This window comes from Carassius gibelio, chromosome B21, assembly GCF_023724105.1.
Source record: "Carassius gibelio isolate Cgi1373 ecotype wild population from Czech Republic chromosome B21, carGib1.2-hapl.c, whole genome shotgun sequence".
Taxonomy (NCBI): domain Eukaryota; kingdom Metazoa; phylum Chordata; class Actinopteri; order Cypriniformes; family Cyprinidae; genus Carassius; species Carassius gibelio.
The window spans coordinates 13,138,697-13,158,722 of record NC_068416.1 but is presented as its reverse complement, the minus strand read 5'-3'; the positions used below and the strand labels follow the sequence as shown (position 1 = coordinate 13,158,722).

General features: G+C 36.4%; 2 protein-coding genes across 10 annotated transcripts in view; both read right to left on the bottom strand.

Annotated features, from left to right (window-relative positions):
• Window positions 1-50: 50 nt before the first annotated feature.
• On the bottom strand, window positions 51-8,551 carry ncbp3 (nuclear cap binding subunit 3). Its single transcript, XM_052587686.1, has 13 exons — window positions 8,265-8,551; window positions 7,761-7,826; window positions 7,576-7,681; window positions 6,862-6,987; window positions 6,593-6,724; window positions 6,299-6,483; window positions 6,097-6,205; window positions 4,513-4,612; window positions 2,609-2,718; window positions 2,220-2,526; window positions 1,913-2,109; window positions 1,004-1,186; window positions 51-922 (listed from the first exon to the last, which is right to left on the bottom strand). Exons 1-13 carry the CDS (start codon window positions 8,439-8,441, stop codon window positions 642-644), a joined length of 2,079 nt encoding a protein of 692 aa, XP_052443646.1. The 5' UTR covers window positions 8,442-8,551; the 3' UTR covers window positions 51-641.
• Window positions 8,552-9,113: 562 nt separating this feature from the next.
• The window catches only part of rap1gap2b (RAP1 GTPase activating protein 2b), a 41,385-nt gene continuing 30,472 nt past the window's right edge, over window positions 9,114-20,026 (bottom strand). For all 9 annotated transcript variants that reach the window (XM_052587680.1, XM_052587682.1, XM_052587681.1 and 6 more), the window contains 15 exons: window positions 19,771-19,854; window positions 19,396-19,496; window positions 18,129-18,258; window positions 17,886-18,041; window positions 17,706-17,777; window positions 17,104-17,190; window positions 14,863-15,003; window positions 14,630-14,776; window positions 14,336-14,451; window positions 13,338-13,442; window positions 13,132-13,249; window positions 12,951-13,053; window positions 12,808-12,878; window positions 12,633-12,673; window positions 9,114-10,067 (listed from right to left, as the gene is read on the bottom strand). In XM_052587680.1, the coding sequence (XP_052443640.1) occupies window positions 12,665-12,673; window positions 12,808-12,878; window positions 12,951-13,053; window positions 13,132-13,249; window positions 13,338-13,442; window positions 14,336-14,451; window positions 14,630-14,776; window positions 14,863-15,003; window positions 17,104-17,190; window positions 17,706-17,777; window positions 17,886-18,041; window positions 18,129-18,258; window positions 19,396-19,496; window positions 19,771-19,854 (1,440 nt within the window). In that variant the 3' untranslated portion in view covers window positions 9,114-10,067; window positions 12,633-12,664. The remainder of the gene's footprint in view (window positions 10,068-12,632; window positions 12,674-12,807; window positions 12,879-12,950; window positions 13,054-13,131; window positions 13,250-13,337; window positions 13,443-14,335; window positions 14,452-14,629; window positions 14,777-14,862; window positions 15,004-17,103; window positions 17,191-17,705; window positions 17,778-17,885; window positions 18,042-18,128; window positions 18,259-19,395; window positions 19,497-19,770; window positions 19,855-20,026) is intronic.

The following is a 20,026-nucleotide window of genomic DNA, read 5'->3' as shown; positions in this document are numbered from 1 at the left end:
CATTATGTGCCCCCTCTCACAGTATTGTGTACAATGAAGCACAATGATCCTTTCAGGTCCAGTAAATATATAATTATTGCACCAGAGAAACAAAAAAATTCAAAAGACCATTATGTTCTCCATATCAAATCCACAGTGACATGACAGTCTTAATAATGCAACAGAAACAAAAACCAACCACACTGAAATTATATTTAAAAAAAAATGTATTGCTAACAGACATCCGATCACATTGCTTCCAGTCAGTAGATCAAATCACAGGACTGTTTTTGACAACCTGGTGCATTGCTGTATTTTAAAAATGGGCCCACAATATGTGTTAAATACAAGCCAATAATTTTCTTTTGAAGAAAAACAAAACATGAGGGTCTCATCCACTGCATGGTCTTTGAAATGACAAAACAAACAAAAAAAAATCCATTCGGCTCTCTCTTGTTCCAAATAGCGCTCTCAAAGTTGGTTCCGGTAGAGAAGACAAAAGAAAACATCTGCAAAGTCTGGACAGGCAAGAGCTGGGAGTGTGGGAATGTTAAAGTATACATGTCAGGGTCTCTTGGCCCAGTCTACTAGAGATGTTCTCATCTCTCTTCCACAGCGTTCATCACTCCTCTGGATCCCACACTTCCCGCAGGAGGGGTCAGTCAGGAGTCACTGTCTGAGCCGTTGCTGCTGTCCCGACTGATCTCGATCTGCAGCGAGGGCAAGTTGTCCAGCCGGCTTTTCTTCATCTTGCTGGTCTGCTGCTCCTTCTGCTTGATCATTGCTCCCCACACCTTCTGCAGCTGAGTGTCATCCTCTTCATCCTCATCAACTCCGTCAGATTCCTCATCATCTCGTCGCCTTATTCCTCTTGAGGAAGATGCTCGGGAAGCAGCCTTGTCATCGTCTCTATGAGACGGGCCGAGGCGGCTCCACAAGCCTCCTGAAAACAACAATTACTATTAGTATTAGAAAAACAATTATCAAGAGAAAAAAAAAAAAAGAACGTTGACTCCAATTATACCCGTTTTCTTGTCTTTGGAGGACTCTGAGTGGAGACCACGGCTCTCGAGTTTTGCCACTCCGAGTCGGCTGCGCACGTCCGTCAAAGGCTCTCTCCGAGACGCAGTGTTTCTAGAGATGACGGGAGAGACAGAGCGACGTCTCTCTGGAGAGTGTGGTCTCTTGCCTAATCTCTGTCTCACATCTGTGGAGGGAAATTGTCTCCTTTTATTGCCCACATTTGCTCAGCATGAAAATGGTCAAACATATGTTTTTTGTGTTTCAAGATTCTTAAGACTTTTTTTTTTTTTATAAATAAATAAATGTGTCCATACAAAACAAAAAGAAGAATAAACTATAACAAATGATTTATTATAATTAAACACCCTGGAGAACACATTCGAATCATGACCGAAATACATTGGGACTCTTATTTTAAAATATCTATGCTTGACTACTTCCAGCAGCTCATTCCAAGAGATGGAAATAAAATATGCACTCTTATAACCATCTACAATATAAACACTGTAAACATATGTTTAAACAGTATACCATAAGCAATCTATTGGCATAAATGCACATGATTAATTGATTGTGAACTGCTCTTAATGTGCAACAGTGCGAGCATGCAGATCTCACATTTATTTCATTCAATCACAGCCTTTTTATATCATCACATAAGGCCATATCTCAATTCCAAAGTTTAAGATTTCTTAAAATTAAATTTAAGACAGTTCTTATACCATATATGATATTTAATCATTTTTAATGACCTCAATCTTGACTTTTTAATAATCTTCCAGGAAACCTTGATCTGGAGCAAGTATTAAAAAAATATATTTTTTTAATATATTATATTAAGAAAATCTAATTTCAATGCATAAAATGCTAAACGTTACATCAATACTTCTAGGTTCTGTCAGTTACTAACCTGTCGTGCTGCTTGTAGTCACTGGGGGACGTGATCTCTGCTGAGGGAGTCCCTGCCTCTTCTCCTCCAGTAACTGCCTCACATCTGTCACTTTGTCTGATGAAGACTTGGATGAGCCTCCACCTCCTCCTCCTCCTCCTCCTCCTCCACCAATGCGACTCTTAACACTGCTACTCGTTTCAGTCCGAATGGAGTTTCTGAGGCAGTGAATGAGACAAAATGCACAATTACCATTAAGAAACGGGATCATCATTAAATCTTTTCAGCATGAGGGTTAAGAGATCCTAAACCTTGACTGTAGACTCACCGAAGACTGCGAAGGTTGGTTTCTACCTCATCGGCATACATAGTCATCTTCATACTCTTTTTGGGAGAGGGCGTTGAGATCATTTTTAGTTCCAGATCGTAGTCCATCTCATCTGAATCTGAAGAGGCAGGCGACCGTCCTCCTAAACGACTACGCACCCCTCCTTCCCCTAGCCGTGGTCCCCGTTCCCTGTCTGCCCGATCTCTGTACTCCACCACTCTATCATCAGCATCCATGTCTTCCTCTCCATCCTCTTCCTCCTCTTCCTCTTCTTCTATAGGCTCTTCTGGCAGATTCACCAGGTCAGCTGAGAAAGTGGAAGAGCTTAGACAGACCAAAAAAAAACACTCAAGACAAAGATGTCAGTTTGTTATGTAAGAGAGTTTTACCAGAGTGTCGATGAGTGTAAGGTGGGGTGTGTCCCATACTGTCTCCAATCAGAGTCTTTTTGGTCTTCAGAACGTCACGCTGGATTCTGCGAGTGTGATATCTCCGTTTCCTATAGAAATATAGTACAATTCCAGATTAATATACAGTAACCCTCCAAAATATTAAGGAAAAAAAAATTACCGTATTTTTCGGACTATAAGTCGCACCTGAGTATAAGTCTCATCAGTCCAAAAATCCGTCATGACGAGGAAAAAAACATACAAGTCGCACTTATTTAGAACCAAGAGAAAACATTACCGTCTACAGCCGCGAGAGAGCACTGTAATGTTTTCAGTGTAGACTACAAGAGCACTGAGCAGCATAGAGCTCCCTCTCGCGGCTGTAGACGGTAAGGTTTTCTCTTGGTTCTAAATAAATGCGACTTATAGTCCAGTGCGACTTATATGTTTTTTTCCTCATCATGACGTAGTTCATTTCTCTTGGTTCATGTCAAATTAATTTTGATAAATAAGTCGCACCTGACTATAAGTCGCAGGACCAGCCAAACTATGAAAAAAAGTGTGACTTATAGTCCGGAAAATACGGTATATATTACCCCTCAAAAGTTAGGGATTGCTCAGATTTAATGATTTCTAATGATCACAAAGCTATGGAAACTGTTTCTGCCACTGAGAAAAAAAAAGGGCAATTGCGACTTCATACTTCACAATTCTGACTTACTCCTAATTGTGAGTTTCCACCTTGCAATTCTTACTCTTTTCTCTCAGAATTGTGTGATGTTAACTCTGAGATCTCAGAAATATGAGATTTCAATTCAGAATTTTAAGATAACCATCATTTTTTTATTCAGTGAAGGAAAAATTATACCAATGTATAAATTTTATCAAAAATTTACTAAAACCAATAATACTGGAAAAAACTGGAAAAGAAATGTTCCTATTGGTTAATCAACATGTGACAACACCCGTAATACAGGTATCACTGCGGGGGCGTTCCCTCTTTTCTTCACTTTTAAATGCATGCACATTTTGCTTTCACTTTCAAATAGTGGCAATTCAGTGTAAAGAAATTGTTAGTTTTTAGTTCATTTGAATTTTCCCTATTTCCCTCAATTTGCTTCACTTTTAAATAGCTTAACAGCACCGTGCACATTTTACTTCCACTTTTAAATTAGCAGCATTTTGGCGTCAATTGCTTGAATGCAACAACAAAATACAACGTCAAGCTCACTTTAGCCTATTTAAAAAACATAGTACTTTTATTAACAAAACAAATAAAAATACAAGTATAAATATATATAACCAAAAAAATAAGAATCGCAGAACGTTTATTAGCAAAACGAATAAGAAAGCTTGGAGGCAGGGCATACACTGATGTCAAAAAAAAAAAAAAAAAAAGAGACAGCTTAAAGTACCTTAAACGGCAAGTCAACAGGCTTTTCAAAATCAAAAATATTGCCAAACATGCGCTTTTACATTTCGTCTGGAAACTAAATAATCCGTAATTGTCTTGTCTGTCTTACCTCTCTCTCTCTTCTTGTCAGTCAGCTCAACTCACTGGAGAAATTAAATCTAATATGTAATGCGACTGTCGTTTGGCATGCTGCATTGAGCAGCTGTTTTTGAGCAGTTTTTAATTGTGGTGTCTGTTCTTTTACTGAACTAAATTATTTTTATAACTATAAAAAAATCTAAATGATGTTGGGGGTCGGTCTGCGGTGGGCAAGTGACGTGCCCGGTGTTGCAGTTTAACAACCTAATGAAAGAATGCATTTATTTGAAATAAATAAATTAATATCTTTACTGTCACTTTTGTTATATTTACTATCATGGTTAAATAAAGTATAAAAAATTATAATAACCATGGCACTTTGTACCTAATGAATTCTGAACATTTTTCTTACCAAGAGTTACTTAAAATGCCTTTCATGCCACCATAGTTTGGATTCCCATATTTCATGTAGTATCGACTTCTCCTGGCTGCACCCAACTCCTTTTTGTCATCTAATAAAAAGTAACAGCCAAGACTGTTAAATCAGTTTCACTGCATCATTAGCCACATTTCCACTGTTGGGCAAAAAGCAGGCGTGCTAGTGCATGCCAGGGGCAGTCGCGTTTCCACTCTCAATTACGGGGCATGATCATGCCTCATCGGGGCTTCCTCAGGGCCAATGGCCCGGGTTTTTTGGCCCGACGAAAACCTTTGCCCAAAGCTGGCCAGCTGGGGCTAGAGGAGCGGTTATGAACAAAGGCGGAGTTTCTCAGCGTCTGGAGAGCATCAGCACCGCGGATCATTTCAGAAAGCAGCTATAACACCAGCATTAAAGACTTACTAAAATAAGTTGAGCCTTAAAATTCACTAAGTCAGCAGCGAGTGTTTGAAATAACTTGATCTGATATGGATTATAATCAGCATACAAGGCAGAAATATTTATAACCGATGCAAAAGACTTTGCATGCACGCTAGGCATTAACATTACCATAGTAAACATGGTAAATACGACCGCTGGAGAAATTAAACATCAGATTCTTATTCTCGACTACAATCGTGTATTTGTTTAGGATCATATTTTATCTGTCATAAGTCTCATTTAGTTTTTGTTCGGGAGCTTTTATAAAAAATATATAGAAATTATCATTATTTCTAAATGTGATGTGTATATACAGGCTTTTGTGACTTCAAATAAACAGAAACAGACTTGACTGAATAGCAGACTATGTTCATAACGCTTTATTTCTGTGTGACTCATTTTTCAAGTATATTTCTGCCTTGTATGATAAATTAATTCATTAATTCATTATGATCAGTGTATCACTTAGTATTGTAAAACATAGATGCTTTTTTGATTTAAATATTTAACAAAGCATGCAAACAAACGGACGCTTTGATCATGTTCGTTTTGTGATAGCGTAATTTCCAGTGACTTATTTCTTATTCGTTTTTCTGATAACTTCTCTTTGTTAGTGAAATGATGTGGTTGCATGATGTTGTTCCTGAGAGGCATGAAAAGGGCGGGTTTTAGTGATGCGCAGCGGAGCTTCAGACTCGACAGTGGAAACCATAGACTGTAAAAAAATATGGACGTAGTGTCAGTGACATCACCCATAGACTCCTCAATAGCGGTTTTGAAGCGCAAAGTGTGCAGAGCGGGCCGTCGCAATTATGCAGAACTTTAAGTCTTAATATAATTTAAAGTTTTAAAAAAATTCACCCCCCTCACAGTTGTCATGAAGGGCAAAATTAGCAATATAGACCAAAATAATTTTTTGAACCAGGCTGTAAACATGTTTTTTTTCTGCTGTAAAGTTGGCCATTTTACCATGGGGAGTCTATGGGACTGACTCCCTTTTGAAGCTATTAGCCCCGCCCCTCCCGCTTTAAGCCCTGGCTCACACTGGCCTGACAGTGGAAAAGCGGCTATTGTAATGAAGAGCTCCTGACACAACTGCTTCTGCTTGTAGGCGACATGCTGAAGTATGTTTCTCACCCTGAGTGGCAAAGCGCAAGAACAGCTTGTTGTCTTTGAAGGGCTTGACTGTGGGTCGCAGATCATTCCGGAGAAGAGACTCTCGCTCTGCTTGGGAAAGCAGGCTTGTCTAGAATCAAAGGATGACATATAAGGTGCATTCAAATAAATCATAAATAAAATACACTAAATATAAGAATAACCATTAATGTTACCAGTTTACCTCTGTGGTTTCCTCTGGTTTCTTTTCGGTCTCTTCCTCAATGTCACTAGGTTTATCCTCACTGCCATCACTGCTCCCGCTCTTATCTGCTTTCGCCACTTCATCTTCATCATCATCATCATCATCATCTACCTCGCCTTCCTCCTCCTCCTCCTCATCATCATCAGAGCCACGGTTTCGCCGAGCTGATCAGTAACAGTGTGACCGTTTTGTTTGGCAAAATTTGGTGGAACAGAGTGTCTATTTTAAGGTTACACAGTAAAATAAAAAGACTCGTATAACGAGAAGACAAACCTTTCTGCGGCTGGTCTGACAGTTCAGATGGTTTCGAGCTGTCTGTGTTTGTGACCTCTTTTTTGTCTGGCATCCGACTCAAGTTAATGAGAGCTCTGGTTGAAGTGATGTCGTCTAGCCAAACCACGTTGCCTGGAAACAGTGTGATTTGACTAGGAGGAGCACCACAATCCAGCTTTAAACAAAACTTTTCCCGTTTCCGATTTAGATTTGTATGCATTCAATGTACAATTATGAAAGGGTGGTAATATCAGGGAGGCTGTACTTACAGGAAGTGTCATCTATCCACTCAATGTGGGCAGGCGGATACTCTTTAAAGTAGCCGAAAACATCCTGAGTGCTCATGTCATCAAGTCCACTCATGTGTAGGGCTTCCAAACGTGCCTTGGGGATTGCTAAAGAGAGAGTGGGAAGAGATGCTTAAGGCATAATTCACAAAAAATTAACACTGGGTCATCATTTACTCAATGTACCATCTTTCCAATCCTCATGCTCATAAATGAGAAAGAGGTCACAAGATTTCAAGAGAAACATCATTGGTTAAACTACTATTTCGGACAATGCAAAAACATTTTTCTTCTGTGTTGTGATTGTACAGCAGAGTATAATGGATTATTGAAACCACAAGAAAATATAGGCTGGACATGGTTGTTGACCGGATTTTAAGATGTAAGGGGTTTCCTCAAAAGTGCAGGCAGATGAATGTGAGATTGCAAGTACAGGTTTAAGGGGAATAAATGATCGGAGAAGTACTGCAAATGTCACCAAAGACAAGTCTGATGTATTCACTAGAAAAGCCCAGTCAATGCATTTTGATTAAACATTACAATTACATTCAAAGCACTTTTTATAAATGAAAACATCGATGAATAGTTCACAATGTGATCTATAATATGCATTTAGAAAAACCGACAAGGCTAATTTTTATTTCATTGACTTGAAATCAAATTTTGAGCTACAGCGGTGAAGAATGCATAGCATACCTTTCTTTAACACATCCCGGTCTAGAACAACATTCCTCTGAGCCAGATTTTCTTCGGCGCGAAGATGAAATCTTCTTGCACGCTTCTCCTTTTTCTCAATGGCCTCCTGAACATGTACAAATGTTGTGAACAACAGGTACATTAGTAGACAGACTGAGATATTCAAACTACCAACTGACACTTACCTTAGACGTGACATCTATTCCAGTGATAAAGGTGCCAGCCTTGTTTTCATAACGTCTGCTGGTGTCCTGTGGAAACAGTTTTAATCATGTGAGCAGCAAATACAAAAGAGCCTTTTTACTAACGTTAGTTAGTCTGAAATTTAAGGTGATCTGTATTTTCCCCACAATACATCTTTATACGGTCATACTAGACCAGAATAATTTCAGTTATTAACCAATTAGTATAGGAATAACACTGCGCCGAATGAAAAGTCTTGTCAGTATCAAGAAACTTGGGCCAAATATTTACATCAATTTCCCAAGATCCCCCTAAACAACAAACCGACACTACACATTACGCAAATGTATTCTAACCCACCATAAACACATTACCATAATATTTTCAAAAGCAGGTATAGTGCTGCGATGAATACTAGCTATAAACTAAACACCGCATCGGCTTCACCAACCACCGGCTTACTGAACCACGCGAGGTCGTGGTTTGAAAGAGGCCTACGGACTCACCGGCAACAGCTCCTTTAAACTTCGGCGAACGGGGATGGACTCCAGCTCTCCCTCCTCCACCTCCATGGGTTCCGCTTCCCGGACATCTCGGTCCGAGTCTGATTCCGAGTCTGACTCTGACCGGTCAGACGCGCTCTCGGACTTCACGGACACCCGCAGGCTGCGCACCTCCGCCATAATCGCTCACTAAAATGAACAGCTAGTAGCTAACGGCTAACTTTCAGTGAAGTGAACGGAGTCTTACGGTAGCTGTGCTATAACTGTATTCGAACCTCACACACCGCCAGGAGACGGTCGTTGCTAGATTGTGACCCGCCCTCTTTGACTAAAGAAGATTATTCATTCACTAACATTCATATTTAGGATGTAATGTATTGTGATGCACAGAGAAAGAATCCTGATATTAATTATCTTTAAATGTTAATGAAAATAATGTAGGCTGATCACCTAAACTAAATTACAAACTACATTTCGTGTAAATAAAGTTTACAAGACGTTTTACTTGTAGCCTTACTTTTATAAAAAGCACAATCATATTTTCTTTCAGATTTCAGTGGCCAATTGGATGCAATATAATCAATGAAATGTATTTTACATATATATATATTTTTTTTGTTGTTGTTTAAAAATAAAAATACACATTTTTAGGATGGCTTAAGAGTATATTTTAAAGGATATTAAAATATTACCCCCCCCCCCCCCCATATTTTCAATCAAATATATACAGCTTTGATAAGCATAAGAAACTTCTTTAAAAACAACAACAACAAAAATTCTTATTGATCCCAGTAAGGTCTTGATATCTGATAGTCAGGGTTTTAGTAGATATGGCCTGGCTTACAAATGGAATAAAGTCTTCAAATACAATATTTTATTGTAAATTAAACAAAATCATCATGACCATACAGAAACCTTTACACAGCAGTACAATCATCGATAAATAAATTAACAGAGCTTTTTCTGTTAAGCAATTTATACTATAAGGGAAAAAAAAGTATAATTTTACCAAAGACCAGAATGGAGACGTCCCTCTAAAAGTGTCACATTTTCACATATTTCAGCTGTTTGTGATGATAAAGGTTTATTCTTCATTGTAATCTATGAATATACACATTACATATATACACAGTGAATGGTGTTTTTCTAATATACATAGGCATCAGTCAAAAAAAAAAAAGTTGAATACTTCCAATTTGATTTATAATATTATATTTTATAAATAACTCTTCAGGGAACACAGTAGAGGCTGAAACCATCTCCAAACTATGCCTGATTTTAGGGCAGATTTTCAGGGATTGCACAAGTATGAGAGTCACAGAGGAAAGCAATGTTGTGCTAGACTATTTCATTATTTTTGACCACTATAGTGCATTTTAGATTTGTTATGAAATTATTTTGTGCAATGATATCTATTGTGGCTAGTTTCATGAAAGCTTTTACACTCATTTATGTCTCAAAATAGATACTCGAAATACTGTGGAATGGATCAGGTGCTGGGAATTTTGTTAAATGTTTTGTTTTATACTATTAAGTGAGGATAGTTATTATTATTGACCTGCTAATCCAAGTTTGCATTTTCTTAACTCACAAGATATTTATTTTTTACACCGAAATACTTCAAAATGTGCAAAATCAACTAATGTGCCAAGTAGGTAGCAGTTGACCACCTGCACAAACTAGAGGAGATGTTAAGTGTATGTGCTTGTTCCTGTGATGTTCAGATCAGGAGCTCAGATCCCTTCTTAATTTCTCTCCTTCTCCGTCCAGACAGTATTTGATCTTCAGCGCTGATCCATTGCTTTTCTGATTAAATGGAGAGTTCAAAGTGTTAGTGAATAGCAAATAAGAAAAATCTTTTTGACAAGAACATAACTTAATAAGAATCTACTTATGAATCTACTTAATCTATTTTATGAGTGAATTTTATGGCCCATTACTGAGAGATCGTGCTACAAATAATCATTATCCATCACTGTGATGGACGCTTGTGTATTTCCGTCACGCTCTACTTTATTCCATCAGTAAAATATTGAAATGCTTGGCATTTATACAGTGACTTTTATATCTCAAGACCTTCTGTGGCAACAGCTCTTTTAGGATGTGAGTTGTGGATTCTTGGCTTTTAATTTTGCTTAAGCAATGTGAAAAAGACACTGTTTTCTTGGTATATGGTTGTAATATTTAAAAAAAGAATATCCTATGAATCATATCATTGGAATCCATTAGAATTTTTCCCCCTCAAATCTTAACTCATATGCCTCTGCCCTTGTCTATTTTTATAGGGGAGTTAAAAAAAATCAGCATTCTTTACTGTGGAATTATTTTTAAAGCAGGAAAACACATTAAATCAGATACTTTTTTCCTGTTAAAATGACAAAACTGTTTGTACATATTTTTTAAATGTTATAAATCAGAGGTTTTTAAACTGGGTCCTGGGCTTCAAAATATTCTACAGTCAATGATAAAGTTCAGGTCCATGAAAAGAGAAAAATAAAAATAAATCAAATATATATATATATATATATATATATATATATATATATAAAATATCACCAAAAAGTTCATTTATTTCACTAATTCCATTCAAAAAGTGAAGCTTGTATATTATATTCATTCATTAAACACAGACTGATATATTTCAAATGTTTATTTCTTTTAATTTTGAGGATTATAACTGACAACTTAGTAAAAATCCCAAATTCAGTATCTGAAAATTATAATATAACTTAAGACCAGTACAAAGAAAGGATTTTTAGAAATCTTGGCCAACTCAAAAGTATGAACATGAAAAGTATGAGCATGTACAGCACTCAATACTTATTTGGGGCTCCTTTTGTCTGAATTACTGCAGGAAGGATGAAGTGCTCTAAAACCTGTGTTGACCTACGGCTTCATTGACCTTGGACCTCAGAAAACACAGTGGACCAACACCAGCAGATGACATGGCACCGCAAACCATCACTGACTGTGGAAACTTTACACTGAATCTCAAGCAACGTGGATTGTGTGCCTCTCCTCTCTTCCTCCAGACTCTGGGACCCTGATTTCCAAAGGAAATGCAAAATTTACTTTCATCTGAGAACATAACTTTGGATAACTCAGCAGTAGTCCAGTCCTTTTTGTCTTTAGACGCTTCTGACGCTGTCTGTTGTTCAAGAGTGGCTTGACACAAGGAATCCAACAGCTGAAACCCATGCCTTGCATGCATCTGTGCGTAGTGGTTCTTGAAGCACTGACACCAGCAGCAGTCCACTCTTTGTGAATCTCCCACACATTTTTGAATGGGTTTTGTTTCACAATCCTCTCTAGGGTGCGGTTATCCCTATTGATGGTACACTTTTTCTACCACATCTTTTGCCTCTCTATTAATGTGCTTGGACACAGAGCTCTGTGAACAGCCATCCTCTTTTGCAATGACTTTTTGTCTCTTGCCCTCCTTGTGCAAGGTGTCAAAGGTCATCTTTTGGACAACTGTCAAGTCAGCAATCTTCCCCATGATTGTGTAGCCTACAGAACTAGACTGAGAGACCATTTAAAAGCCTTTGCAGGTGTTTTGTGTTAATTAGCTGATTAGAGTGTGGCACCAGGTGTCTTCAATATTGAACCTTTTCATAATATTCTAATTTTCTGAGATACTGAATTTGGGTTTTTCCTTAGTTGTTAGTCATAATCATGAAAATTAAAAGAAATAAACATTTTAAATATATCAGTCTGTGTGTAATGAATGAATATAATACACAAGTTTCACTTTTTGAATGGAATTAGTGAAATAAATCAACTTTTTGATGATATTCTAATTATACGACAAGGACCTATATATATATATATATATATATATATATATATATATATATATATATATATATATATATACTTTTTCTGAAGTTCTAAGATTTTAGCAGTAACTTTAATATTTTATAAATAATGCAAAACTATACATTTCTGTATCCGTTATTTTGAACACTAATTTAAAACCAGACACTGCAAAAACAGGCATTTAAGAGACATTTCAAACAAAAAACTGAAACATAGGGTTTACATAATATAAGTGCAATAATTGGCCTTGTCTTCATGGATAAAATATTGAGAAAATTGTTAGAAAAAATATTATTTCCACCAATGGCTGTTAAATGTATCCAAAATATATAGAGTGACTATATAGAATGACTCATAAATATGTCTTAAGACAGGAAATTATAATTTAGGAAGGAGGTCCCAACAATAGGAATCATCAAGTTTGGGATTGTGTACTGTTTAGTTTCAAAAAATACCAAAAAAATTATTTCAGTATATACAGCAGCTGGTTTAACTCCTCTCCCAAGACTATGTGATATATAACTACATTTATGAATGTCATGTATAACTTACAGTGGTTCTGGTCGTCTTTGACATTCCCTTTGCTAATGTCCCTGTGTAAAGAGAATTTAAAGTTACCATTCAGTGTTTACCCTCCTTAAAACAAACACACTTAAACAAATGACTAAAAAAACAATGAAACACTACAGAGAATGACAGAACAAGTCATAAAAGAACAAAGTCTTACAGCAGCAGACTGGCTCAATCTGTCAAAGCGGAACTTCAGATTGGATCTGGGTGAGGTTTTATTCCTAAAATCTTTTAACAGAGAGATATTCAATAACATGTGACTCATTCAAATACTGAATGTGAGGGAAGCATCTCAAATACCTGTTGGACTGCGGCACATAATCACTGGCGTTCCTGTGCCCTGTGCCTCTGTGCTCAGTGAGCCAAAGACGGGCGAGAGACTGGGAGAAATCTGGAGGCTGCTCTGAAGACATGAGAGAACAGGTTTAACACGCACACTTCTTATAGCAACATTAATGGATGTGAAGACACTTTTACGTACAAGCTCTTTGTCCTCCAGATGCTCTGGGTCTCCTGCAGCACTGCTGAAGCTGCTGGTGCTGGAGGAGGATCGAGAAATATCTGGTCTCCCACTGACCTCCTTCTGCTGGAGAGTTGGCCTGTAAAAACAGAGAGAGAAAAAGAAACTCATATTAGTTATTGATAGTACACATTTATTAAGTACCAGTGGCAAAACTAAAAACTGACCTCTCATTGCTTAGGATCTCTGGAGAGCTGGGATTGGACGACGTCTCTGATCTCACTTCCTGTGAGAGATGACCACTGTCTAGACTTCTTTGATCAGTTAGGACACTAAAATGGCAGACAAACAACAACAAAAATAGATTTATCTATTTGTACAGCTTTTTAAAGCAGGGGTTTTCAAAAATGGGGTGAAGGGACTCCTAAGTCAAAGTTAACATTACTTTTTAATGATATTAACAAAACGTGTAAATGAAATTTACATTAAAATATACATTAATATACATAAAAAACATCTACTATTTTATAAGCTGTCACAACAAAAAGCAAATCAGATACTTTAAATAAATAGAATAAAACATACATACATATATATATATATGTGTATATATATATATATATATATATATATATATATATATATATATATATATATATATGTATGTTTTATATATATATACATACATACATATAAACACACAAACACTTTAATTTATATTTACAATCTGCAAGATTTTTAATGTCTTGATTTAATATTTAAATCATTTTCTTTAGCATAATGATAATGTAAAATAAATTTTGCAATCAATCCATCAATTTCAGGAAACAATTATTTAATTTTGTTGTTTGTAGAGTATCATCTTTGTAATAAAATAAAAATTTTCTTACTGTGTATGTAATTTGTATATATAAAAATAATAGCATCATAAAATGTGAAAACCCTGTGGCACCCCAGCTGATCAACTATATGTTTCAAGAATGTTTTGGGAATCCCATCCCATTAAGTTATGAAAACATTATTTCTAAATGTTCTCTGATCATTTAAAACCACATTTTAAATTTGTTTTATTATGCAAACATTACAGGAATTGTATCATTTGATCAAACATTATAGGAACGTTATTTTTAGATCTAGGCAATTCTGAAAGATATCACATTTCAGAATGGTATATACATACTGATTACAGATCTGTAAGTGTGTATGTTCTGTGTATTTGTCAGACCTGCGTGTGTGACGCTCTGGCTGTCCGTCCATACTTGTGTGCAGTCGTGGGAACAGACCTGAGCGTCTCTTCACTGGGCTTTTCAGAGGAGACTTGGCGCTCGACGTCACTGGAGACTAAAAATATATGAAAAGGTTTTGTCATGCATACAGTTAGTCACGTGCAGGGTTAATTATACAAATCAAGTTTTATTCAAACAATTGAACTACAAAGCTATAACACTGTGGCTGTTACCACACTAACTTGGCCATTTCAATTTATGTGACTGTGTTGTGAACATAATAAGATGCTCACAGAGTTCTTGGCAGCCTCAGTGCTGCTGTGTGTCAGGCCGACCCCGCTCAGGCTGGTGGGTACGCCTCCTCCCGCCGGAGAGCAGCGGCCGTGTTTCTGCGAGCCCACCATCGCCTCCATAGAATGACTGCGCACGCGCATTGCCCGCTGAGGGAGACAAAAAGACATTAAAAGGATAGTTCATTTTGACAAGCTGCATGTGAATTTGACAGCTAATCTTTTTGATGTTATACCTTAATAGACTCCAGTATTCCTCCATGTCCTCCGTTCTCTATCCTCTCTTCATCTGCGCTGAGGGGATGACCCAGCATTGTCTGCGTGTGCTTGTGTAACTCATTATGAAGGTTATCTAGCAGTTCTGTCCGTGTTCTCTCCTATTTCACAAAACATTATCACACATTCTGCTGAAACTGATCTTACTGTTCATAAATTTGGAGTCACAGAGAACAAAATGATGTACAGTACCATTTTATTCAAATAAACTCTTTCCACAAATATATTAACATAAGACTGGCATAATGATGCTGAAAATTCAGCTTTTCCATCACAGCAATAAATTACACTTTAAAATATATTAAACAAGAAAATAATTGTCAATTCTAGTAATATTTTACAATATTACTTTATTATTGATTAAATTAATTCAGCCTTTGAGGATAAGAGACTTAAAAAAACCTAAAAACATCCTTACCACCCTGAAATTTTGAATGGATTGTACAGTGTACAAACTAAATTAATCACTTATTTTCCCTTCTGATTCTTGTAATATGTAAAAATACATTGTATTTATTCACGTTTTATATTTAAAGGGATAGTTCACCCAAAAATGAAAATTTGATCTGTATCTGCTTACCCCCAGGGCATCCAAGATGTAGGTGACTTTGTTTCTTCATTAGAACACAAAACAAGATTTTTTACTTAAACCGTTGCAGTCTCTCAGTCTTATAATGTAAGTGGACAGGAATCATGGCCAAAACACACAATAAACACAAAAAAAAAAAAAAAAAACCATACAAAAACAAAAAAATCAAATTAAACCCTGCGGCTCGTGACGATACATTGATGTGTAAAGACACAAAACGACTGGTCTGTCCAAGAAACTGAACAGTATTTATATAATTGTTTACCTCTGATTCACACTATGTACAAACTGTTTAACTCTCCTAAGCATGTCCTCTTGTGCATGTTTTCAGCAGCAGGTGCCTGATGCATCTTCTTCTTCTTGCTTTATGATGGATCACAGATTTATAAGTGCATTGCATTACTGCCACCTATCTCTCAAGTGGACCATTGACACTCCTAACTGAGATTGTAGATAGAGCGTCAATGATCCATTTGAAAAATAGGTGGCGGTAATGCACTTTTAAGTCTGTGATACAGCATAAAGCAAGAAGAAGACGCATCACACATCTACTTGAGAATGCACTCAGGAGAGTTTGAACAGTTTGCACATTGCATGAATCAGAGGTAAAAATGTATGGTCATGAGCCGCAGGGTTTAATTAGAATTTTTGTGTGTGTTTTGTTTTATTTTTATTGTGTGTTTAGCCATAATTCCCTAATAATTCACCTACATCTTGGATGCCCTGGGTGTAAGCAGATAAATAGAATTTTCATTTTTGTGTGCACTATCCCTTTAAGGTCTCCATGACCCCAAATAAGTTAAACAACACTTTTAATGAAGGACGTTTGAAAAGAGTTATCATGTTTGGTTTATAATCTAATTTCATATTTTTAGGAAAAGCCAAGAAGCTATTTTTAAAATGGACTTGGGGTCTTTGAGGCTACGTTTACATGTCAACGATGTAGTCAAAATTGAAAAGTTTTTCCCTTGCTTTTTAAAAAGTTTCATGTATACATGACAAAGTTTTCAAAACGATTCACGTTTACACATATCCGTGAAAATGGGCAAAATGCTGTATTACGTATGCCAGGAGAGTAGTTGTTGAGAAGTGATGATTTTATGATGTATATGATGCGTCTCCGCTGATGGTTGTAAAATTGGTGAAGTAAATGCACACTTTGCTGAAGAAGCATTAGCAAATTCTTGAGCAGCATCAATAGTACCATGTACTCCACCACTGTTGTGTATGTTTGTTCACACTTGCCTTTGAAATCAACACGTACTGCGCATGTCTACATACCTAACACATACTACGCCATTTTCAAAGATTCCCATATTGGGTGTTTACACAGAAACAATAACAGTGGCGTTTTCAAAAACCTGCAATTTGAAATCCGTTTTCGAAAATATGCGCAAAACACCATTGTCATGTAAACAAACAGGCAAAACGCATAAAAAGTGTACCATTTTTGTCTGAAAACGTTGTTGTGTAAACGGCCTCAGATACATACAACATAAGGACTTAGCATTCAGAGATTATTGCAAAGCAGAATATCCTATCAGCCTTTAGCTGTTTAATTGTACATCAGGACTTTATTGTGGTAATAAATGATGCTCTATTGTTTCCTCACCTCAAGCTTGGCAAATCGGCTTGACCTGTAGCATGCCAGCTCTGCATTGATCAGCTTTGTTAGGAGAAACTCTCTGAATTCTGGGCCCTAAGAGAGAATACAATGACATGGCAAATATAAAAAAGATGCAAGAACAGCCTTAAAAGACAACGATCTGACAAAATCTTGCCTGTAACAAGCAAATGTGACCTTCAGGAAAAACATTAATGTGACAGAAAACTGTCTGCCCTGCAAAATATCGTTTTCTTTATCAGTTCTTGCTTTGCTTTCCCATAAAAATATTGCAATACTATTAAAGCAAGATCAGTTTACTTGAAAAGCAATAATGTATAAAATATTTAGAGAATATACTGGTTTTCTTTTCTTGTTTTAAAAATACCCTCAACTAAAATCTGTTATATTTATGCTTTAAAAAGAAAAACAATTGCAAATGTTATAAGAATTTTTATTTTTAGATATAATCTCAAAATATTTGTATCTTTATGGAAATTTTTTAAGTAAACTAATATTTTTTAAGAATGTTGAGACATTCTAAATGGAAAACAAGACAAAAATACTAATATAAAATAATGCAGTGTTGAAGCTGTGGTGCACTCATTTACCTTTTTGAAGATAGGTGGACTGGGAAGAGGAGGGCCGAACTGTGGCACATCTTCACGAGCTGTGACAGACACCTGCGCCATATAATTACATTTCAGCATACAGTTAGAATTATCAAAAACACGTCCAGTAACTACATTATTTTTTCTCTCAAAAATTTTACAAGAGAAATAATGACAAACCTTGTATGTGGTATCATCTGTTCCAGGGTTTTCCACTTGAACTAGAATAAAGGCATGGAGGAAATTGGAAGCGATCATATCAGGCACAAAAGGCGTGGAATCCTCTTGAAAAACTGCAGCCACAATATCATTCCCAATGTGACGCTTCCTTTGGACCTATTTGTAGGATAATACCAATACCAATTGTCAGCACACCAATTGTCCCAAAGTTGGAATTGTGTAGACTTCGATCATAGTGAGCACCTGCTGGGTGTCTCCCTCAGTATAGGGCAGTTTGGTGGAGATGTGAAACATGAGTTCCTGTCCTCTGAACACAGTGTAGACCGACTGAGACCCTGTCTGACCGTGAGACACATCTAAACCACCTCGAAAGCTGAATATAACACACAAAGTGAGAACTGAAATTGAACTAAAAGTACAAGTGTTTACTGATGAAACAGCATGGCTTGAATTGAAGTCAGATTCTGCCCTTTGTGGGCCATTCTACAGAATTCAGAGTTGGAAGCATTTTGAAAAAATATGTTTTTCCAAAACATTTGTATGTATGCAAACAGTATAATATTCCAGGTACACATTTCCAGTAATTGTGAAAGTTAATTCTCGTATTGTATTTTCAGAAAGTTTTGGCATATGTGTTTTCTCCCCAAATTCGTCACTACCGAAACACAGTAATTTAATTAGAAGGATTACATTGACCTATTAAGATTTTACTTACATCTACATTGTACATTTATATATTTTTTGCTAATTTATTAACATTTATTACATTTTTAACTAGTTTTCAAGTGTAATGAATGAGATTTATTGTATTTCAAATCTAAATTTTACTTTGTTAAAAGCCCAAAGTTGATCATACTGATTTCAAAGTTAAAGGGATAGCTCACCCAAAAATGAAAATTCTGCCAACATTTACTACCTAATTTACTCCCTCATGTTGTTCCATACCTGTATGAGTTGCTTTCTTATATTGAACATAAAAGAAGATATTTTGAAGATTGCTGGTAATCAAACAGTTGGTGTATTTCTTTTCCTACTATGGAAGTCAATGGGAAACACTAACTGTTTGATTACAATCAATCTTCAAAATATCTTCTTTTATGTTCAACATAAGAAAGCAACTCGTACAAGTTTGGAACGACATGAAAGGTGAGTAAATGATGACAGCATTTTCATTTTTGGGTGAACTACCCCTTTAAGGATACATTAGTTTGCATTTACATTGAACCAAAAACTATTACAACATCTTACTTTATTTTTGACAAAACATGGTTCGGTAATGACTGTACTTTCGTAATGACGTATTTTAGGTAGTGATAGTAAAGTTTTATATATATATATATATATAAAGATTATTTGAAGATAGATACAAATAATCTAAGATTTAAATTCTTAAATGCTTTTTTAAATGTGTTTTTGGCTTTTCTTTTGGTTCAATTCTGTAGAATGGCCCATATATTTACACATCCTAACAAACCACAATTATTTCTTTATTCATCCTTTTTTTTTTTACCCTTTAAAATCCTGGAGCTGTACACAGTCTCCCAACACTCGGAGGAACTCTGTAAACGCTGGAGTTTCTTCATTGTTCCCAAACAACTCCTCCTCTGAGGTCTGTGGGCATCAGAGAGAATCAGAAGACATCAGTCAATGGCAAACGTTGAGGAAAACGACAGCAAGGGGAGGAAATTAGGAAAGATAACAGGAATAACAGATAAAAAACTCACATATGGTAACAAATTATTGATTTAATGCTTTGGTGATTCAGATCGAAGCAGCTTGATAAGAAAGCGTCTGTTAAAGTGTCCTTGAGAACCTCAGCCTGGCAGTCTTTGATATTTATAACGGACTACACACAACTGCACACATTCAACATGAATTTCCTCACCTGCCCAAACTTTTGGTAGATGACACCAAACTTGAAGGTGTTGTTTAACTCATGCTCATCATAATTCACTATTAATTGTGAGCCCTGCAAAAAACAGACATAAACTGAGACAAAAATATCAAAATAAGCTCTTCATTATTATGCTATAAGGGTCCCTATACATGACAATGGCATTTTGGGAACTGAAAACGCATATTATTGAAAACAGGTTTCAAGGTGCAATTTTTGAAAACGCCACCGTTATCGTTTTGGTGTA